Raw genomic sequence first — 23,017 nt, forward strand, 5'->3', positions numbered from 1 at the left:
ATCAGGCCTCCTTCCTTCAGCCACTGCTCTTCCCATGCTCGCCTGCTGCCTTCCCTGCTCCTGGTCCAGAGGGGACTTTCCAACTTGTGGGCCTTGGAGTGGGTCCCTGGGCAGCTCTGCTGGGTCTTCCCCAAAGCCAAGGTGCCCAGAGCTCTCAGGGCGCAGGTAGGGCCAGAGGTGAGTGAATGGGTCTGGGAGGTCAGCTGCTCAGCCCCTGGAAGTGACCTGCCAGAGAAGTTAGGTAGCACAGCTGCTGGTTTCCTGCCTCTAGAGCTCTAAATGCTACTCAGTAGCAGCCCTCTGTGCCTTAGCCAAATCTACCACGGGAGGACAGTTTTAAAGCCAAGTCTAAACCCAAAGATAGGGTCAGTGATGGAAACTATGATGTGCTCTGCACATCTAGGGCTGGTCACAGGGCGCTCTCCACCTGCACTATGGTCATCGTGGGATCAGCATCTGGGCCTGGTCCCAGCACAGCCTGTGCTTGTCCTGGGCTGCACTGTCAGCACTTCCCCAGCGGTGGCTGGCTCAAGTCTGGGTTATGCTCTGCCCTTGCTCCACTGCCCAGAGGCCTGGCCACTGGATGGGCACCCTCAAGTAGGAAGTATTGGGCCTGCTGCCTAGACCATCCAGTACGGTTCCCAAGTCCTGAAGGCAGAGATCTGATCCCTCCTCTTCTCTCCCCAGATGGCTAGAGATGCTCATGGTCTATCCCAGGACCAATAAGCAGAACCAAAAGAAGAAGCGGAAGGTGGAGCCTCCCACACCACAGGTAGGTAGAGTGGTGTCCATCAGTGGGGCTAGGAGGAAGTGAGAGCTCCCCAGGAGGTTAAAAGACTTCAGAACCCAGCCTAAAATTAGGGGTGAGAAAAAGGATCCAGATGGGAGTGCAGCTAAAATGGTTATGAGCCCTGCATGGGCTCTCCTTCCCTCTAGCGGTCTGTGGGCTGAGACCTGCATGCTCCTCTCCAGGCCGCAGGGCAGGACCCCCCCGCAGATAGGGTGGCCTCACTCATGTGCTCTGGGTCCACCCCGGGAGCTTTGCAATGAGGGAGCCGGTGTGCAGCGGCGGTATGATAGCATGTCCATTCCTTGGCTGTCCTGCCAGCTGCTAGCGTGCAGAGGGCTTGCTCAGAGGGGCTGCTTGCTGTACGTGGGTATCCTTGTGCAGGCAGGGAGGGTCATAGAGCATCCTGGCTAAGTGAGGAGCTCTCAGGGGACCCTGTTCCTGCTCTGGGCTTTGACCAAAAAACTGGTAAGACCTTGACTTTTGTGCCCCTGCTCTAACTCCCATTTGACCGAAGTGGAGGGTGGCTTGGTTAGGTCCCATCAGCTCTAATCCTTCCCTAAAGGCCATGTCTGCAGGGACACAGGCACCCAGAAGGGCTCTCCTTCTTCCTGCCATGCTCCTCACACTCCTGGGGCCCTGGTGGAGCAAATTAACTTTTCTGAGCCTCAGTGAACTGCTTTACAGAATGGGCCTTTGGACACCCAGTTACAGGGTTGTTGTGGGCATGGAAGGAAGCGATGAGCCCTTGATGGGTGCTCAGTGAATGCTCCTCTCTGCTCCAGACTTCAGGTTTGGGCTGTTGAGTTAAGGTTCTCCGCATGCTCTTGAAATGGACTCGAATGCTTCTCCCACAGAGCAGCACCGGCTCTTATCTGGGGAGAGATGGGATGGACATTGTTCCCATCTGGGCTACAAGCTGCCATCTAGTTTGTGCAGCTGCGTAGGTGGGAGGGCGTGAGTATAGATTGGATGTTTGGGTTATATCTGATGACTCTTTCACATAGTGTCCCAGGTGTCGCATTTTAGCTTTCTAGGACCCAGAAGTGGGAGGCAGGGAAGGCCAAGGGCTGACTCTGGCCTGGGGTCTGTATAAACACCTGCTTTCCATTCACCCAGCAGGCCATCTCAATGGTGTGTTCTTTCTTTGCCCTGTCCCATCTTTCCTGACTCGTGTCTTAATTACCTGTGAGTCTGGAAATGATGAACTCTGAGCCAGTCACTTGTTATCTCACCTTTAATGCCTGGTCAGCTGCTCTGGGCTCTGTGGTTTTGTTGGCAGGGAGAGCTCGCATGTGTCAGGCATCAGAGCTCCAAGCAGAAACCCTGTATATTCACTCCATGTATGTGCCAAATTTGGCCTGAGGCTGGTGGGACCCGGCACTTCGGGTATAGGGTCTAGGGCTGTGGAAGACAAAGGCCACAGGGCCATCCAGGTGGAGCTTTTGCCCTGACCAAGATATCTCTGAGTCTCCTCTTCTGGGGATTCCAGGCCACTGACACAGTTTAGTTGACCTTGGCGTCCCCTGTAGCCAGGCGCCTAGGCAGCCAGGACATGTGTACCAGCCCAGGCTGTGTGCCCCAGGGCTGCACACACACACACTGCTTTCTCCCCTAGGAACCAGGGCCAGCCAAGGTAGCTGTCACTAGCAGCAGCAGTAGCAGCAGTATTCCCAGTGCTGAGAAGGTCCCCACCACCAAGTCTACACTCTGGCAGGAAGAAATGAGGGCCAAGGACCAGCCTGATGGGAGCAGCCTCAGTCCCGCTCAGAGTCCCAGCCCGAGCCAGCCTCCTGCTGCCAGCACCCTGAGGGAACCTGGGCTGGAGAGCAAAGATGGTAAGTGGGAGCCGGAATGGCTTGTGTGCACGCCTGTTCTGGTGGCCAGTCTCACAGTGCTGGAGCAGGCGACCATCCCAATGCAGCTGGCACTGAGAACTCAGGGACACTGAGCCCCGGGCCTCAGGCTCCTTCACCTGTGTCCATCAGCACTTGGCAGGGCCTGGGTATGGGTGGTGCTGGGATTCCTGGGCTCCGGCCTTGGCCTTGCCCCTCTGGCTCTTAAGTCCCATCTGTAAAGTAGGAAAGTAGCACCTGCTGTCTCAGGCCCGGGTGTGTGTTGTGAGAATCAGACCCTCTGGAATGAGGCTTGTGGAGGGAGGCCTCTGGTTCCTGCCCCCATGGCCGCCCTGTGTTCCTGGCCTGGAATCTGGAAGCTCAGTGTGTCCTGAGTGCAGCCTCATCCTTCTCCTCATTGTGCCATCCTGCCAGGCCCCCCTGCCTGGGAGGCTTTGCTCTGCTCTCTCCACTTAACAGCACTTTGGAATCGACCGAGCAGAAGCAGGGCAGCAGTCTCCGCCTCCCTGCTCTGGGCCCCAGAGGGATCTGCATGACATAGGCTGGCTTTTCCTATTTGCATTTTGTCCAGCTCATTAAAGACAGGGGGACAGTTGGGACTGACCCAGTTCATTCAGGCCAAAATGCATTTAGCAGCAGCTGGAGGTGAAGCAGCCTGAGTCCTTCATGGGTAGTCCCATGCACTCCTCTCATTCCCATGGAAGTCCTCTGCCTCTTCCCTCCCCAAATGCCCTAACAGGCTGAAGGGCCAGTTAGCCCTTGATTTCCTCCTTGTTGTTTGGTAAGAAGTGGTTGTCAGTGGGCATCTCTCCTGGGCGGGAATCCTGCTCTCCCAAACTGGCCCCCAGACCAGAAGCTTGGGGACCCCCTTACAGTGTAGCAGATGCAGCCAGCTTAGAGTGAGACGGATGAGGCACATGTGTGGGAAGGACATTTTGTTTCTGTCCCATGATTCTACCCTTGGGTGAGCCCTGTACGGGTGGCTGCAGAGATGGGAGGTAGAGAGATGGCCCCTGTTTGGATCTACTTGGGCTGTTTAAAAAGTCCCCAGAAACCAGAGGTGGCAGCAGGCTAAGTACATCTCCTGACTCCCCCTTCTCTCTTCCAGAGGAGAGCACCATGAGCAGCGACCGCATGGATTGTGGCCGCAAAGTCCGGGTAGAGAGCGGCTACTTCTCCCTGGAGAAGACCAAGCAGGACTTGAAGGCCGAAGAGCAGCAGCTGCCCCCGCCGCTCTCCCCTCCCAGCCCCAGCACCCCCAACAACAGGTATAGTGGCCCCGGACCGCCCTCCCAGGAGCTTGGTCATCCTCTTCCTTCCCCAGGTTCTCGAACCCCCAGCCGAATGGTCTGCAGCAGCTCTCTTGGCTCCCTGGACGTGGCCAGCCGGCCCCCCATCCACATGGACTCCGACAGCGCTGGGGGGCGGGGAACAGAGAGACCGGGGCGCACCTTTGCCTTTAAAGCCAGCAGGCAGTATGCCGCCCTGGCCGACGTCCCTAAGGCCGTCAGGATCAGCCACCGAGAAGCCTTCCAGGTGGAGAGAAGGCGGCTGGAGCGTAGGACTCGGGCCCGGAGCCCTGGCAGGGAAGAGGTGGCCCGTCTGTTTGGCAACGAGAGGAGGTAAGGAATGGGTTATAGGACCACACGTGCCATGGACACACTCCCCCACCTGTACACAGTCTCTCGTGTATACTCACATTCTCCTTTACACTACACGCTCACTCACTCACTCCTGTGTCCTTATAACATGCTTTTTACACTTCACACAAACAGACACACACCCACTTTGACATACACATTTCCACGTTCCCTAAGCCTTCCTTGAAGGAGTGCACTTGTCCTCCCTTTCCCTTCAGAGCATGTGGGAAAGCTTTCCCTTTTGACACTAGATTCTAGTCACGGAACTCTCAGGCCCCGGTAGCCAGAAACAGCATCTCTGGACACCCAGACCCCTGGGCCAGAGGCTGGTTGCTTCGTGTGAGTGCCTCTTGGCACTGAGACCTTAAGGGCCCCCCTGGTGTGTTCTCAGCCACCTGGGCCTTGTGTAGCTGGATCTTTTCCTTCCTGGCCCATGTCTGTCCTCTGAGATGACCATGGAGGCAGGAAGAGTCTGGAGAGGCAGATGGTGGCAGAAGCGCCCCTTGCCCCTCCTGTCTTAGGCACGGGTGAAGGACATGAGAGGCGGTGGGGTGGGCAGCACAGGGAAGCTGGGTAGCCTTTGATGTTCCCAGGTGCCCTAGAGTATCACTGCATTCAAGCTTGGCTGGAATGTGAAACAGGGAGGCTGGCAGAATGCAGCTTCTGGAGAGGCACAAGCTTTAGGGAGGGGACCTAGGACAGGGACTGGGACAGAGGCATGGTCTGAAGAGAGGAGTGCTCTGTCCTCCCTTCTTGTTCCACTGGCCCTGTGCTTCCCAGAGAGCTGGGGAGAGAGCTTGGTTCCATGTCTGAGGCCCTGTCCTGGACCAGAGTGCTAGAGTGCCCCCTTCTGATAGGAGCTTCCATCCCTGAGTCTGTAAATGGAGCCTTTGCCCTGACAACAGGGTTTTCACCCGGGTCTAGGGATGAACTGCCATAGGTCCACGAACCCCTCTAAATGATTCAAGAGTCCATATGTACATTTTTCTGGGAAAAGAAAAGCCATAATTTTCATTAGGTTTCCAAAGAAATTCACTTTGGTGGGGGGCGGGGGGAGATTCAGACCTAAATTCCAAAAGCATTCCGAGTGTCCCCTCCACCCTGCTGAAGCCTAAGTAAAGCTCAGAATTGGGGCATGCTATGGGGATGGGGCAGGGTGGCAACGGGCTTCCCCCCTTGAGGGGCTGGCCGGAAGCAGGGTGCCTGTCCTTAATACACACCTGCTCTCCCAAAGCCCCGGGGACCACCTCCAGAGTAAGGAGGAGATGCCCAGAGTTGTTGGTCTTAAAAAGAGAAGAAAGCAGATGTGCCTAATTCCTAGGCAGAGGGAGAAGGAAGCTGACCTATTGCCTGGGAGGTGATCTCCAAGCACTTGGCTGTCTTCTTGTTTGGTTAGTAACCCGAGAGGTCCTGTGTCATATCCCAGTGTGTGGACATAGAGATGGGAGCTCAGAAGTGGGGAGACTCCTCAAGGCAACAGCCTGGTCCAGCAGAACCAGGACATACCTCCACTCTGGGCCTTTAACTGGGAGAGCCCTCTCCCTGATGTGACCAGGAGAGAGCCAAGGCTGTCCTTCAAGCACCTGAGTAAATATATCAGTGGAGGAGCTTGCCAACACTGAGGAGGCCTGTGGGCCAGGGCAGGGGAGACTTCACGCTGGCTAGCGGGCAGACTGCAGGTCCTGGAGGCTCCTGAGTGGGCAGCTAGGCCCTGGGGTAGCAGCAGACCAAAGAATTAACATTTAGCATACCTGCTTGGCTTTGAACTTGTTCTTGTCTAGCCTCCTGGGGTAGACAGCATCTCCGGGACTTTACTTTCTGCATGCTCCTCGCAACCATGACATGGGTTTTCACTGGGTACTGGCACCCCTGGAGCCCAGCAGTTCTGCATTCTAACTCTGTAATGTCACTTTCTTACCCTAATGACATCTGACTGGCTGCTGTCATTTTGCAAGGCCTGCGCTCTGGTCCCAAGTAGCCCTCCCTGTGCTTGATTGGATCCCTGGGTCTTGGTTGAATAGAGCAGAACTGCATATTGGCAGGACGTCCGCCGCAGCTATCCAGAGTGGCCGCTGAGCCCGGCTGCCCGGGAGCCCAGCTGGGGAGACAGTGGGGGCTGGTTTCCTGACAAGCCGTGGCCCTGAAGGGAGCCTTTACGGGCCAATCCTCTTTGCTCTTCGCGTTTGCTCCAGAGCTTTTAGAATGTTTCCTGGATGGTGAGTCACTGCTGAACCAGCCTGGGGAGGCCATCGCCCTTGTTGAGTTCTTGGTGACTGACACCAGCACTGGCTCTTGTGTGGTCCTCACTTCCCCTCAGCTTGGAACCTGGGGAGGGGAAGCGGAGCCGAGGTACAGGTGTCTCCTTCTGTGCCGTCTGCCAGCCCAGGGAGACCTCTGCAGCCACGCCTGCAGTACCTCGGGAGCCAGTATACAGGCCGCTCACTTGCTTTGCCAGATAAGCTGAAATAAGCCATGGCTGACCGGCCCAGAAACCCCCGCTGTGTGCGGAGGCTGCACTAAGCGCCACTTTCCTTTCCTCGGCTGTCTCCTCTCTTGGCAGCCCTGCAGGCCTGCAGCATGTAAGCCGCATGGGCCTTCGTGGGCCGCTGTTCCTCGAGGCCTTCCTGCAACTTTCTGGGTCAGTTGGAGGGGCTCTCATTCTGCAAGTGATGGTACCTAGCTCTGTGCGTGGGCCTGGAACCTTCCCCAAACCCATCTAGGATGGCGGGGCACGCGATACCCTCTGCCTGACCAGGCCGAGCGGTGACAAGAGCTTCCTGTGGTTCCCAGGCGCTGCCGCTGCTGCCTGAGCTTCCCGCACTGGCTCGCCCTCTGCTGTGCTCCCTCAGCTGCGGCCCCCACCGGCCTGGGAACAAGCTTTGTGCCTGGAGGAGATTCCCCAGAAGCTTAGGGCACCAGAGCTCAGAGAGGAGCAGAGGGCCCAGGAGCCCCAAACCTTCTACACTTGGGCTTCAGCCTTCTTTGATGCAGAAATCCTCAGAGATCCATTTTTAATGGTAGCCCTCTCTGAGTAAAAGCTGGTCTCTTGGCAGGGTCTCAGAATTTGAGCCCCTTTCCTCTTTTTCCTTATAGAGTTAGACATTAGTCTTCAGTTAGATTTCAATCTTTTGGGCTCAGAGGCCCTTGCTTCCCCTTGACTCTCTGCCATTAGCCCAGAATGCAAGTAAAAACCCTTCCTGTAAGGTGACCTTGGGGCACTTGCCTGGGTGTCCCTGGGAGGACAGGCCTCTGGTTTGGTGACACGTTAATATTGTGTAAAAGAAAAAAAGGAAGGACAAAAGAAAAGAGAAAAGAAAAAAAATTCAACTGAGTAAATTCTGAAGATCTTCTTGGCTTTATTCAACAATTCATGAATCAGGCAGCATCCCATCTGTCAAACAGAAAGGAGCTCCAAAGAGCTGTACAAAATAAAGGACTTTTATAGGCAGAAGAGGCCAGAACAAGTTAACAGTAGCAAAGAGTGCATTGTTTCGGATAAGGTCACCTTCCTTTGACAGCTAGCAGAGGTCTCTCAGGTAGATTACCCCACTGGTGCTGACTAGTAATTCCAATTTGATTAGTTTAAGATTCTACTCCTGGGAGAAGTTGAAACTGTAAGTAAGTTTAACCACCATTTGGTGACTTAGGCATAGCACAATTGACTCTATTCTGGGCCTGTTATCTTTTTAAAAATATTTTATTCTTTTTTTGGTTTTTTTTTTTAAGCAATTGCCCCCAACCTCCCCTTTCTTAAATTTTATTTATTTATCTATTTCCTTACGTAATCTCTACCCAGTGTGCAGCTCAAACTCATGACCCTGGGGTTGGGAGTGGTACTTTAACTGAGCAAGCCAGGTACTCCACAATCCCCCCACTTTTGTTCAGATTCTCAGCTTAACCGAGTGGCATGATCAAAATTTAAAACCTTAGCACCACTCCCAGCTACTGCTCAAATTCTTGGAGTTTTTGCTGTTTCTCCGTGGTCGTCACACGTCATGACGTTTTTTGCTGAACCTCTATGGTACTCACAAGTCACAATTTCATGTTCACATTTTTTTAAGGCAGTTATCCTCTTCATGGCATTCTGATAGTCCAGTCTTAAGGAAATCATTCACTTTGTGGTTAGCGGCTGCAGACATGTGTTTAAGAGACTGTAGTGCATTGAGGGAGACTACTATGGTTATTTTAAGCAGGATAATTCCCAGTGTCTGGAGTGTGTTTTGGATCCATGGTCCCCAAGATCCAAACCGACCAAAATCAAGTAACTCAGAGAAAGCCCTCCCCTGAAGGAGTCACCTATTTTTTTTTTTTTAAATGAGGTGTCTTTTTCAATGATTTTCCCATAGCTGGGTTTCAAATTTCCCAGAAGTATTCATCCAGGAGCATAAGTGGCACTGACCACAGCACCGATAGTTCCTTGTTTAGCTGCAGGCTCATCAGAGGATACCCTATTACGAAGAACAACTTTGACCTTGCAGAGATGGGGGATGCTGCTGAGATCTTTTTATAATTGGGGGCAGATCTGATTTAGGTAATCACAAGAACATGGGAATACAAACTTATTACGATTTGCTTAGGAATTTGTGTCCAGTTGGGCGAGTACAATTATAATCGTTGAAAGGTGAAAACAAGGCACTAGATGTTCTGGCTGTAAAAGTCGGATTGTGTAAGTGACTCCTAAGATCAGGGAGTCCATTGGGAATAGAAGGGAAATTGGTCACAGGGAGGGCCAGGGGGTCTCTAGTATCATGGACTGGTAAAGAGCTCTTTTAATTATTAAATCCAGCAATCTGAAAGCTATCTAGCCCCCTGCCCTCCCTTAGTAGTGAATGGAATGAGAGATACAGGTGGTAGCTTTCTTTCCAGACCCGTGCCAGAGTAGTGTAGAGGAAGAGGAAAGAATTTCATTTCATGTCTAAAGAATGAAGTCTTGATCCAGCATCTTGGGTGGAAGCAGTCCACTTTGATGTCAGCTACTTCCTTGTCAGTTTGATGTTGAGGTCGCCAGCTGCTCTGTAGCTCCTAGAGTCTGAAGGGGCCCTTTTATTTGGGAGATGGGGACCCAAGGTTCAGGTGCCTGCAGTTTGGTTGCCATCTAGGGAGTGAGGAGGACTTGGAAGGCAGCTATGCCCACCACTATACCACCAACGCAGTGAGGAGGACTTGGAATAGCCCTTAAGAACTGTCTTTGTTCTTAGTGATTCCAAATCAGAAGGATGGTTGAAAATAGGAAACATTGGTTTGGAGAGTCCTAGCCAGATATTTGCAAAAACTAGAAATCAGGAGCCAGTCCAGGTCACTTATAAACAGGTATGGAGCAAAATCTCAAAGACATTTACAGCTTAGAATCTAATATCTACAAAGATTCAAACACAGTTTTTGTCTCTACAGTTATTCCCATTTTTTTTAAAAAGATCATCACAATAAAATTACTTTGTTTGCCTTAAACTTACCCTGATTTTATAAGTGCGGCAAGAATAGCGATTGACTGTATAAGCCCTTTTAAAGACTGCTTTGCTGGAACTTTGCATAAGTAATCTCAGATTGAATTCTTGTCTGAAGCCGGGAAGCCAAGCCAAGGACTCCCCATTAGATTTTACCTACAGTATCTTTAGTTTGGGTGACTTTCTCTCTTCTCAATGTTTCCCCCAAATGTTTTGAGACTCACAGGCCTGCCAGGAATTGACCTTCTTTACTCACCTGGAAGGCTTCCAGGAAACCTGTAAGCAAGGTACCAGCCCGATTTGTCTAAGCAGTTCTTTAAAGCTCTTTGGCCACATCTGAGTCCATGCATATTTCTAAAATAGGACATTCCAGTCAAAGCCTTGGTAATATAGCCAGTGTTTCCATCTGTGTCCTGTTACAAGGAGATCAGATTTTTATTGAACTTACACAAATAACCAAGTATATTACCATGAAAAGAATACCATAGAGTTTACAGATTCTGGAGGGATCAGTAGGGAGAAAAAGTAAATGTTTTATCTTTGTTTACAAAAGTATGCCCTACCAAATTGCTGTAGATCATAGAGCACTTAAGTGAAAATGTTTCCCTAAATCTATGAAAGCAAAACACTGAGGAAGTAGCAGTGTTTCACACAAAAGGTCATGTAAAATTATAATCATTCTCAGTTCATTCAGCCCTATGTAATTAATACTAATTCTGCTTGAATCCAGTGTTTCCATTAGTTCTAGAAATTCTTCCTCAATTCAGTTTTATAATAGCCTTGAAGTTATGAGAAATCTTTACTTGTTGGTAAAGTAAATTCAGTAAATTCAGTTTTATAATAAAGTAATTCAGTTTTATAATAGCCTTGAAGTTATGAGAAATCTTTACTTGTTGGTATACCTGGGGTCTCAGCCAGTTAAGCGGCGATTCCTGATTACAGTTCAGCTAATGATCCTGCCTAAGAGTTTCTCTCCCGCTGCCCCTCCCCCATTCTCTTAAAAAAAAAGGGAAAGGAAGAAATCTTTACTTGTCATAGTCCTTTCCAAGAACACTTCTGTGAAAGCATCAGAATAAAATGATAACTCTTTGTAAGTGACAGAAGACTTAAAATTGCCCAGAGTTAAAGATTAGATGAGAGTTCATTGTAATGGAAATAACAGGAGACTTGGTTATTTTGTGATATTCACCATTTAAGATAACAGCTGGAATTATGACGGACAATATTGCATTAGGACCTAAGAAGGTTTAGTATCACTGAATTGACAGTGCTGCCCATGATGATGTAACATAACAAATAAGTCTAATTTGGGAACATCTCTCTTATTTTTAGGATTTTCAGGGATCCTCTGAAAAAATCCCAAAGTTACTTCTAGGTCAAGAAGACTTCATTTGGGGGGCACTTGGGTGGCTCAGTGGGTTAAGCCTCTGCCTTTGGCTCAGGTCAGAGAGGGCCTAGATAAAAGGTACAGAGAAGACCAGGTAGACCGTTTACATCACAGAGGCACAGGGAAAGAAAGTAAAGGCCTCCAAGAAAGACTTTTGCTTCCCGAGGCCAAAATTTTCACAATACTTAGAAGGCTTTAAAGAGATATAGGGGTGGGTTTGATGTTGGTTAAAAGAAGAAGAAGAAGGAGAAGAAGAAGGAGGAGGAGGAGAAGAAAGAAATGGACTTCAGATTGCTTCTGGAGCCGAATTTCTTGTTTTATGAAGATTTATAAGATGTGGACAGTTGCTTTAATTCCTCAAAGAATTGGGTTGCAACTTAAATGATATCATAAGTTGGTTCACCTATCCAACTGCACTATCCTCAGTTTCCTTCTTTATATCAGGGAGGAGCTTTCCAACTGAGATGGAAATCAAAATATTCCTGTTTTCTGTATTTGGAACTGTTCATCTGTGGAATGTTTAATAAATCCTTTCACAGAGGCTTCAGATGCTGCTTTGTCTGGGTACATGGTTTCGTTTAGCTTAGGGAAGAAGGCCTAAGAAAACTTCCTATCAGGCTCTGATTATCAGCTTCTAGTTTGGCCAACTTCAGACCACAGAGCTATTTAAAAACTCCTTCTAAATATCGTGTCACTGGGCGCCTGGGTGGCTCAGTGGGTTAAGCCGCTGCCTTCGGCTCAGGTCATGATCTCAGGGTCCTGGGATCGAGTCCCGCATCGGGCTCTCTGCTCAGCAGGGAGCCTGCTTCCTCCTCTCTCTCTCTCTGCCTGCCTCTCTGCCTACTTGTGATCTCTCTCTGTCAAATAAATAAATAAAATCTTTAAAAAAAATAAATAAATAAATAAATAAATAAATATCGTGTCACTTTTCAACCAGGACATACAGTAGATGTTTCTGGTAGTAGTGAATAGCCCCTCTTCAATGTAAGAGGGGACCCCACGGGGGTATAAAAGGATACTTACTATCTTCCCAAGATCCAGAGTTACTCTAAGATAGCCAAAGAAAAGAACCAGCAACCTGCATGTCCTATTCAGGCAGAAAACCAAACCAGATTCTTAAGACACAAGACAAGCAAGAAGGCAGTAGCTTGTCCCTGAGAAAGAAAGGATCAAGAACCAGTGTGTTTGGGTTTGGAAAGAAAAGGACAGTGTGACATTTTATTTTTGTCTTTGGGCTAATGGGGTATTGCAGACGGCGATTCAGGAGAGGTGACTCTGGTATGAATTCTCACTTTTCTCTGGCTTCTACTAGTTTTCCCAGGATCCCCTCTGTAGTCTTGGTATCTACCAGAATTTGGCAAGATTTTTTGTTAATTTTAATTTTAGTTTTTCTTGGCTGTTTAAGAGAATAACATAGCACTTTATCAGAAAATCCCTCAGAATCCCACCAACTCTGGGAGGAGCCCATATGGTGGAGGGGGGAGTCTCCTTCAAAGGCAAATAGGGGGGTGTTCAAGTTGATATTAAAGGATTTAATCAGAACCTTTGAGGACAAAATTTTTTGTAATGGCCCACTTGCTTACAAATGATATGCTGATGTCTGGGCCAGTATTTTGATGTTGTACTCCAAGGAGAGTGTAAGGGGGAGGCCTACATATTGTTTTAGGTATCTTTTGTGTCTTTAATCTTTCATTAGCCTTTGCAAAAAAAACTGCAATGAAGTTGTTTTGGAATCTTGAAGCCTTTGAAAGCTTTTGCATACCAATTAAAATAGTTACTCCAATCTGTTTGCTTGATTTAGAACCCTTGCTTTTCAGTGTGCTTCTTAAATAAATGATCTTGTCTAATTGGAATATTCCCATATTGGCCATCGTAAATCTAGGTTATCTTTAGCAAGATTTTGCATTTTTGTAGATATCTATAGCTTCTGGGACTATAGTTCTTAGCCATAAAATAAGTAGATGTGCTAAAAGTTGGTGTGCTGAACTCCGGAATTTTTTTTTTTTTTTAAGATTTTTTGTTTTATTTGAGAGGGAGAAAGAGCATGCACGCCAACATGAGCCAGGTGGGGAGGGGCAGAGGGAGATGCACACTCCCCACTGAGCAGGGAGCCCCACATGGGGCTCAGTCCCAGAACTCTTGAGATCATGAACTGACCCAAAGGCAGACGCTTAACCAACTGAGAACCACCCAGACACCCCTCAACTCTAGAATTTGAAGATCCTATTTCTTCTAGCTAAGCCTGTGAGTCTCCCAGAGCCAAATTAATAACTAAAGGGCTATGCTGTTGCGTTAGGAATTCTGTGGTGTTTTACAGCGTACCTTGTTGCATGGAAATTTTTTGAGGTTGGCAGGTAACCCAGTGTCACCATATTGTCCGTTGTATGACCAGCTTACCCTAACACAGGAGTCTTAGGGTTAGCTGGCAAATGCTCTAATTGGTTTTTAATGCTCAGCCTATGCCCATCAGTTTTGTAGCTTTTGGCTTCTAAGAGTCTCATCCGCAATAGCCTTTACCTTGTATGCACCTTAACCCACCAGCAGGAACTGCGATGTGACTAACCAGCGAAAGACTTTGCGCCACTAGCAATTCTCACTGTGGAGCTGGGCACTCAGGGAAGTACTGAACCGGCAGACCCCAGAGAATGGGAGCCGTGGCCTGGGATTCCCATCAAATGGGGAACTGCGGACTGAAGTAGCTACAGTTCCAGCATAGTCTAGTCAAGTGGGGGACCATAGAAAGCCAGTTAAATCAGGAGCTCAACGCCAAGGGAGCAGAGCTCGGAACCAGAAGGAATTCCCATGGCCCTCAGAAATGGTGAAAAAGAGAGACCTCAAAGGGTTCGCGCATACCACAGCTAGCTGTTTCTCATTGTCCTCGAAGCTGCCTGAAGTTTCCTTCAGGTCCCACCACTGCCACCAACCCTGTAAAAAGAAAATTCAACTGAGGAAGTTTTAAAGATCTTATTGGCTTTATTCAGTGATTCAGCCTCCCCACATCTAGCAGAGAGAAAGGAGCTCTGAGGAGCTGTGCAAAGTGAAAGACTTATAGGCAAGTGTGCGTGGGACAAGGAAGTTCCTGGCAAAGTGCATTATTTCAGGCAAGGTCACCTTCCTTTGGGGGACAGCAGGGGTCTGTCAGGCAGATTACCTCACCAGTGCTGACCAGGTGGCTTCAGATTGATGCGAGTTTAAGATTCCACTCCTGGGAGAGGTTGCAAGTGTAATTCTGTAACTTAGATGTCAAGTCTGTGTTTATTGAGTGGACTTAGCACGAGTGACTCCCATTTGCGCCTTATCTCTTTTTAAAACAATGTCTCAACAACCCCCCCCACTCCCCCACCTCATGGGCGGTCCCCAGAGGTGAGGACTCAGCTTCAGGTCACGTGCCCCACCTGGCCTCCCTGCCTTCAGCCATCATGGCCATTCCTTGTGACTCAGGGACAAGGATGGCTTCCCCTTCTCAGCAATCACCTCGGGTTTTTGTTTCTTTGATTCTTTGGATAATTTTGATTTACCATTATTTGATTTAAAGAGCCATCCCTTTCCGTGTATTCATTTTCCAGCCTTCTTTTCTTTCAGGTCTTGCCCCTCTCCACCTTCTCCTGCTGTGTGGCTGTGTGACGTTACTCGCCCTTCCTTCGCCTGCTTCGCTCCCATCTCCGCTCCGTCTCCAGCCGTAGATGGCCTGATGACACACCGGCCTTTTCACACGAAATCAACTTGCTTTGTTTTTGTTTTAATTTGGTTTTGATTCTTTTTACTGTTGGCAGAACCGATGTTAATTCATGGGCCTTTTTCTTGCTAAATTTTGGGTGCCCTGGGGTAGGGGCTGCATCATGATCTGCTGAGGAATGAATGCCAGGAGCACGGAGGCTGTCACCCTCCGAGGTGGTGGTTGCCTTCCGATCACATCTGTGGCTCAGGAGAGGGTGCCAGGCGATGAGCTGTGTGATTGCCAAGCGCCTCAACAGGTCGTGCAGGGGCCTCCAGCGTGGGGGGCAGAGGTCAAGGATAGCTGGGGAAAGGGAAGGCCCTGGCCCCTGAGCTGCTGCCAGCCCCTGCATGGCTTTCCCCTCCACGGTGATGGGACAGGGAGCTCGGGGAGGGGAATCAGGTGGACTGGGCCATCGTGCTGTGCGCACAGCCTACGCGCCGTGTGGGGAGGGGAGGCCCAGGGAAGGCTGGGATGGGCCAGGCATGACAGTGTGGGCTGAAGGGGCTCCGCTGCAGCTCAACACTAAGCCCGCCTCAGGCTGGGGGGTGGGTGCTAGTCTCCCCCTCAGCAGCCTCGTGTCCTCTCTTGCAGGAGGTCCCAGGTCATTGAGAAGTTTGAGGCGTTGGACATTGAGAAGGCAGAGCACATGGAGACGAACTCGTCAGCCGGGCCCTCACCATCAAGTGACACACGCCAGGGTCGCAGTGAAAAGAGGGCATTTCCCCGGAAACGGGTGAGCGCCTGGGGTCCGGGGCCAACGCTGAGGCCCAGGCAGTGCCGTGTGCGACCGTGGGGCACAGTCAGCACGTGGCCCCACACCTTCTCATGGGCCCCCCCAAACATGCACCTGGACGCACTGCTGATGGGCTTCCTGCTCTTGCTGCCTAGTTGTTTGCTCATGTCTCTCCTCTCCTCCAGTGAGTGACTTTCTTGAGGGCAAGGCCTGTCTTCTGCATCTTCCTGTCAGAACTTCATCCATTTCTACTCAATGCTAGTCTGACAAGCCTTAGATCCCAGGTCTTAGCTAGAGCTGCTCTCTTCCTCTCTGAGGCAGCCCAGCCATGAGGCTGAGCACCTTCCTTCCTCTTTCTTTAGAGTGGCGGCCATAGCCCTTGCTTCTCTACTTAGTCCCTGGGCAGATCCCTCTTCTGAACCCTCCTCCTCCTCCCGGGCAGCCCACCCACCTCTTGTGGCTCTGTTGTGTCCGGTCTTCATCTTCCTCTCCAGCTTCTCTTTGGGTTCATGAGGTGTTTTGCTGCCGGCTGCCACAGAGTCTGGGGCTCTTTGTTCTGTGACCCCAAGCAGCCAAGGAATGGAGGTGCCACCAGGAGAGCGATGGTGGCAAGTGCATCTGAAAGAAAAGGCTACTTCAACAGCTAGCACGTCTTTGAACCTGCCATGTGAAGTGGGAGGCGCTGGACGAGGAGTCCCAGGATGCTGGCTCCGGTCCCCATGCTGGCCCAGACTTGCCATGGGACCCCAGACACAGTGCTCTCGTCCTCGCCTGGGAACAGTCTTGACCCTCCCGCAGCTCTGGCTGCTGGTGTCCCTGTGCCTCATTGGAGTGTACTGGCTTGTACTGACTGGCGGCTGCTCTCTGCCACAGGACCTCCCCAGCGAAGCCCCCACAGCGCCTCTCCCGGACACCTCGGCCTCCCCCCTGTCTCCACACCGAAGAGCCAAGTCACTGGACAGGAGGTCCACGGAGTCCTCCCTGACGGTGAGCCCAGGCGCCTGCGCACCGAGGCCTGGAGACGCTGCTTCTGTCACTTGGGGTCACTGTCTGCTTATGTCCGTGCGTCTATGCTGGCTGTCCCCTCTGCACTGGCCTTTGTGTCTGTGCATGGGAAGCAGATGCTGTGTTTTTTTCCCTTTCTGGACTCCATGGGCATCCTGAGCTCTGAAGTCCCTGGTGGCCACTTGGTCAAGGCAGCAAGATCCTGACTTCGGGGAACCAGGGCCACAGCAGGGAACCTCTGTTCTTGTTTGGGTGCTTGTTTCAGCCACATTTTGCAGGCAGGAGCCCCCTCTTGCCAGAAGCCATTGCCTTATTTGTGGTGTTTTCACCACAGGAGGAGAAAGGCCTTGGCCCTAGGTCCTTTGAGCTGCAGCGGTAGGGTGTGGTCAGATAGGAGCATCGCTTCCTCTGGGAGCTGAGAACAGCCGGCCAGAGGCCCTGGGAGTGGAGGACAGCTGCTCACAGGGTGACCTGGGACTCCTCAGCCTTCTGAGAAGCCCATGGTGGGTGCCACTTCTACCCTGGGGAGTGGAACCACCATCCACACAGCGACATGAGCCTGAGCGAGGGCAGGAGGGCTTCTTACCTGGAGGAGGTTTGTTTTTTCCTTGAGTCTGGGAGTGGCTCAGAGATTTAGAACAGAGACCCCCAGAACATGGGTTGCTCGTGGTGGTCCTGCCACTGTACACCTGTTCTCATAATAACCCCCGAGTCCTTCAAGTACAGAAAGATGTCCCAGCCTGTTTCTGGCCAAGACGGCAGTAGGGAAGTGGAGAGCAAGCACACGGGGTGAGGGGAAGGGTGCTCCACATCTCTTCAGGCGCTGGCTTCGCAGGTGTCCAGGCGTGAAACACAGGCCAGGCCCTACTGTGCTGCAGGTGGTCCCCAGGCGCCTCCTCCGGCCCAGGGACATGGGTGCAGGAAAGCCCAGCAGGACATCGCCCCCTGCTTTCCTGTCCGCTGTCTGGGGCTTGCATCTTGCCAGGAAATGGAGCCTAAAGCGCATCCCGTTGGAAACGCAGCCTCCAGGCCTCAGCAGGCCTGCTGCTACATCCTTGCTCAGCACTGTACGTGGGCTCTGTTCTTCAGGCTTCCTTTCTCAGTCTTTCTGTGGCTTCTGTGAGAACTTCTGATTTCTTCTTTTAGGGTTCACTGCAGATTTTCCCCTTCGTGGGAAACACTAACTGACCCTCCCTCTGGGCCATTCTGTGCTGCCAGGCAGCTGCCGCGGACGTGACCAGGGCTTCTCTCGGAGCGTCCGGGCCGCCCAGCTGCTCCCAGGGTGCTGGGGCCGTGCTCTTCCCCTTCCCTCTTTGTCAGCCCGCCAAGCCCAGCATCTCGTCCTGTGATGACACGCGGGTCTGCAGAGTGTTTGTGGGCAGGCAGAGAAAGCCCTCTCCCTGCTGCCCACCATCTGGACAGAAATATCCGTGCCTCAGCCACCCTTTCCACACAACTGGGGTATCAGTGTGCTTTCTTCTGAACTCTTCTTTTCTTCTCCCTTTCCTAGCCCGACCTGCTGAATTTCAAGAAAGGCTGGCTGACCAAGCAGTACGAGGACGGCCAGGTGAGCACGCAGGGCTGCCGGGCCCCTGAGGCTCTTCGGAGCAGGTGCGAGGGCTCCCCGGCCTTGTCCCTGCCAGGTGTGGGAACACCAGCTCCATACACCAGCGCCAGTGCGGCCTCTTGTCTGGTGGGCCAGGACGGTGGTATGGCCGAGACCCCCTTCTCCTCAGGGAAGTGGAGGTGCACAGCCTCCCCAGCCTTAGTTCTGCAGTGGGGGGCAGGCGTCTCTGGAGATGGCTGCCCTCCTGCACCCCACAAGGGCCTCAGCCTCAGGCCAGGAGAGCATCCTCCAACTCTAGCTCCCTACCTGCTACTCTTTCCTCAAAGTTCTCCAGGAGCCCAGGCTTCCCAGGAAGGCTCTGGTTGTGTGGTTGGCTTGGGGTTGATTACAAGGTAGGACGAGTGGAAAGCAGCCAAGGGCTTCTAGACTCTACCAAAGCCTCCAGCTCTGCTGCAGTCCTGGGAGGAGCCGGTGCGGTACATTCTGGCCTTCAGACTCAAGCAGAAAGAGCCCTCTGTAGCCAGACCTGTCAGCCCCACCTCAACCCTGCTTGGGGCTGGAAGGCCAGGCCTCCAAGAAGGCATGAAGGGGAGCCTGCTAGCCCATACCGAGAGAGGCCCCGAAAGCCTGCCCTCCCGAGCTCCCTTCCGTGCTTCCTGAGTGACTGTGCCGAAACATCCTCTTTTTCTCTCTCCTCCATATCAATCCCCCTGGCCTTGTCTGAAGACTCAAGTCTCCTTCCTTGCTACTCACAGCGAAGACTTGGGAAGCTAGCTGGCTGGTTTGCTCCTGCTGGCTGCAGGTGGGCGCGCCCCTCTGGTTAGCCACCAGTGGCTGTGGCTCACAGGCAGCCACCTGAGGATGGAGATGCTGTTTCTGCAGCCACTTTTCAGCTCTGAGGGCCCAGCCCCCTGTCTGCAGCCTCTGGAGTTGAGATTATGGACTGCGAAGCACTTTTCACCAGCCACACCGCTGTGGGTTACAGAGAGTCGTAGCCTGCAGCCCACCCAGCTCTCCATGCTGCCTGGTCACGGGAGCCGCAGCTTAGCAAGCGCCCTGGGGTCCTGAGTGCATGGCTGCCTGCGGCCGGGACAGAGTCCTATGTGTGTCTGCCACTCGCGGGAGGGGCCACCTGCCCTCTGCTTTTCCTGCGCTCTGGGAGGTTCTGCCAGGACTCTGGCTGTGGATCACCGTGCAGCAGTAAGTGTGCTGCTCTGCTCTAGTTGAGTCTGCTTTTTCCCTTCCCTTTTAGTGGAAGAAACACTGGTTTGTCCTCGCTGATCAAAGTCTGAGATACTACAGGGACTCGGCAGCTGAGGAGGTGAGTGTCTTGGTTTCCTTCCCAGTTGTGGAGACAGCTAAAGCGGTCCAGGTGGCACCCGGCAGCTCTGGCTCCTGGCCGCTGCTTCTCCAGGCTCCAGGCCCCTTCTGTCTGTCGACTGGTGTCTAAGTTGCCATCATGGGTTTCCCGGTCTAGATTTGGGGGGAAGGCTGAGCATGGTGTGACCAGCTTTTGATGCTGTCGTGACTGATTCTTCCTGAGACACTGGCTGTGTAGAGGCCCTGCTTTCAGCACGTGGGTGGTGTGTTTCAGTGGCTTCTCTTTTCTCTGCTCTTTGAAAAACATTGAAAGATGGCTTATTTTAAAACCAAGGATGAGCAGTTTTGTTTTTTCTACAAAAGATTTCATGGAGAATGGAGTCTCTTAAAGAAAGAGAACTAAATTTTGTCTCTTATCTTTTGGACAAAGATGGGATGTGCCAAGTGAATTTGATTGGCCCAGTAGACTGCCTTGATTCCTTGCTTGAAGACCAACTAGAAGGGGCTCTTTTTTCTTCACCTACAGAAAAAGTTATCTTTTGAGCAATTTGGCAAGTCTGTGTTCCTACCTTTCCCCTTGCATTCCACTCCAGGAATCCTTCAGATACATTTCCACGAATAAGAAAAGATCTGTGCCCAAGATTAGGCACCCCTGCACTTTTGTCAGAGTAGCAGATTGGCGAGGATCTAATTATCTGTCATTAGGGGGCTTGTTATATGTATTTGTATACCATGAACCTTAGAAAAAGAAGTTCTTTGTGGACTTCAGTGGAAAGATGTTGGTGATACAGGGGAGCTGAGGGTGGTATGAGCAGCTGGCCCCTAGTGCTGCCTGACGTCAGGAAACACAGAAGCATGTGTGGTTGTAGTGTGTGCGTAGATCAGCAGTTCTGAGTGTGGCCTCTGGACTCCTGGAGACCCTTTAGGGGGGCTGGTCTACCCAAAACCATTGTTACAAAATTAAGATGCCATTTAAAGCCTCAGTTCTTGAAAACTCTTATATATCCCATGATTCAAAATTGACAGTGAGCGTAAGTCACTTTTTCTGCATGCTGGAGTCCGGGGTGCCTCGTGGGAAAGCACGCGCACCCTGTCCACGCGGCTGGCCAAGCCGGTGGCATCTCCTCATGCAGTACCAGCTGCACCAGAGAGAGCTGCTGAGACACACACTGCTCGCTCGCTTCAGGCATTCGGCACTTTCTTAAAAGTGAGCCAAGTGAATCTATCCCTTCAAAGAAAACAGCTGACGATTTGTTGCCAGTGATACAGTTTGAGCCTTCAAGTGAAATTGGAACTTTGGAAAATGTGTTTTCCCCATCACAGACTTGACTGCTTCCCTTTCCTTACAGAGTGTCCTGACCACATGAGTGCTGATACTAACTTGTTTTGAGCTCGTGTAATGAAATGTATCCACTTGTGAAAGATACCCATAACTTGATGTCTTCCAAATGACCAATATGCAAAAGTTGCAAAATCACACACAAGTAAAGGTCCATTCTTAGGGCAGCAAAAAAACATGGATTTTATTTATTTTATTATTTTTTTAAAGATTCTATTTATTTATTTGACAGAGAGAGATTACATGTAGGCAGAGAGGCAGGCAGAGAGAGAGAGGAGGAAGCAGGTTCCCCACTGAGCAGAGAGCCCGATGCGGGACTCGATCCCAGGACTCTGGGATCATGACCTGAGCCGAAGGCAGCAGCTTAACCCACTGAGCCACCCAGGCGCCCCAAAACATGGATTTTAATACAATAGTATGGAAAGTCCCTTGATGGGATTTCAGGTTTCGTTTTGCAGTTAACCTTTTAGAGAGTACAACTTTTCACAGTGCAAGTCAGTCAGACCATCGTGCCGCTCACCTCCAGTAGTCACATATGTGCATTATTCCTCAACAGAACCAGAAAAAAAGAAAGAAATGTCTTTCTTTATACATCTCTCTTTTCCAGTCTGTATCTGTGTAAGGTTGGACTGTCTGCATGTACAGTTGACCCTTGAAGAGACACAGAGATTGGAGGTGCCATACCCTTCTGCAGTCGAAAACCTGCATATAAGTTTTGACTCCCCCCAAACGGAACTAAGAGTCTACTGTTGATCACAAGCCTTGACATTTGCATGTTATGTGTATCGTGTACTGTATTCTTAGAATAAAGTAAGCTAGAGAAAGGCCATTAAGAAAATCATAAGGAAGAGAAAATACATTTATAGTACTGTACTACATAAAAAAAAAATCCATGTGTAACCTGGACCCACGCAATTCAAACCCATATTGTTCAAGGGTCAACCATGCTTCATCCAAAATGGTAATTGTATAGGAGGAGTGTAGCCATAGACGTGAGAATCCAGCTGTCCTTGGAAGCCAAGCATTTAAAGAAAGATTTGCAAAAATCCCTTCCTGACTTTTTAGAATATTTTTTGTGAAAAAATAAAGTGGATCATTTGTGTTCTTAAGTGAGCAAATATGTTTACCTTCTTCTACCTTATTTCTAATATGCTGAATATCCTCAATAGATAAAAGCCACATACATGAAAACTCTTTGGGGGTCCTCAATTTTTAAGAATAAAAGAGAGTCCAAGCATCAGGTTGCAGAACCACTGGCACGGGCCATGTGTGGCAGGATGGGGATGTGGCATGGATACCTCCATGCAACAGGGATAGGCGGAATCCTCACTCATCAGCGTATACGCCCATGAGCATAAAGCTAACGTGGAAATCTGCTTGTCTAGGTGTAGACATTTCCTTTCTCTCTGTAGGCGGCTGATTTGGACGGGGAAATTGACTTGTCTACATGTTACGACGTCACCGAGTATCCAGTCCAGAGAAACTATGGCTTCCAGATACATGTGAGCCTGGGGTGGAGTTGGGGCACCGGTTGGGCATGGAGGTGGGAGACACAAGCTCCTGTGGGAACATTTCTCCAAGAACCTGATGTCCTGGTCTGGGGACACTTGTGCACAAGCCTGACCTCCTAACTTGTTTTAACCAAACCCAGGGGAGACCAGGGTTCAGACCCAAAGTTCGATGATTTTATTATAAGGAGTAGTCCAGGCGGCAACCCACTGGGCTACTGGTCATGGCAGTCCCTCCGTGCAGGGCAAGTGTGCAGACACCAAGGCCCAGTCAGAGATGGCACTGCTGGCCCGGCACCAGGGCCAGGGCATGAGCTTGGTGGCCCATGCTGCCCTGCTGTGATACTCTTCTGCCCTTGTCCCTACAGGAGGCATAGACATGCTTGATAAGCCAGTGTGTCAGACAGTGGTGGAGTCTGGCTTTCTTGGCCTATGCAGACACCACCCCCCTTCCCCACTACCTCTCTATTTTAAAGAGCAGGTCTCTCTGGGTAGGGCATCCCAGGGGTAATAAGTGTTTTCTTGTTAAGTCAGCACCCATCACTGGGCTTGTTACAGCTTCGTTGTTCTAGGGCTTTCTTCTGTATGACGAGTCCATGGCCCGAACCGCAAGGTGCCAGTCTGTCTCTGAGAACTCACCTGCTCTCCCCATCAGGCAACAATTACAAGTCACCTCTGTTCCCTAGCTGATCTCGGCTGTCATTCAGACCCCT

The 23,017-nt window shown here is 50.9% G+C and overlaps 1 protein-coding gene across 7 annotated transcripts in view; it reads left to right on the forward strand.

The window, feature by feature from the left end:
* Positions 1–23,017, forward strand: part of LOC122906847 (myosin phosphatase Rho interacting protein) — a 145,192-nt gene that overhangs the window by 86,655 nt on the left and 35,520 nt on the right. For 5 of the 7 annotated variants that reach the window (XM_044249262.1, XM_044249266.1, XM_044249263.1 and 2 more), the window contains exons 5-12: positions 688–772; positions 2,406–2,625; positions 3,752–3,911; positions 15,424–15,565; positions 16,439–16,552; positions 18,081–18,137; positions 19,390–19,458; positions 22,209–22,298. In XM_044249262.1, coding sequence (XP_044105197.1) covers positions 688–772; positions 2,406–2,625; positions 3,752–3,911; positions 15,424–15,565; positions 16,439–16,552; positions 18,081–18,137; positions 19,390–19,458; positions 22,209–22,298 — 937 coding nt within the window. Of the gene's footprint in view, positions 1–687; positions 773–2,405; positions 2,626–3,751; positions 4,266–15,423; positions 15,566–16,438; positions 16,553–18,080; positions 18,138–19,389; positions 19,459–22,208; positions 22,299–23,017 lie in introns of all 7 variants that reach the window. The other 2 variants (XM_044249261.1, XM_044249265.1) reach the window with 2 other exon arrangements.

Source organism: Neovison vison, chromosome 5 (assembly GCF_020171115.1).
Source record: "Neovison vison isolate M4711 chromosome 5, ASM_NN_V1, whole genome shotgun sequence".
Lineage (NCBI taxonomy): Eukaryota > Metazoa > Chordata > Mammalia > Carnivora > Mustelidae > Neogale > Neogale vison.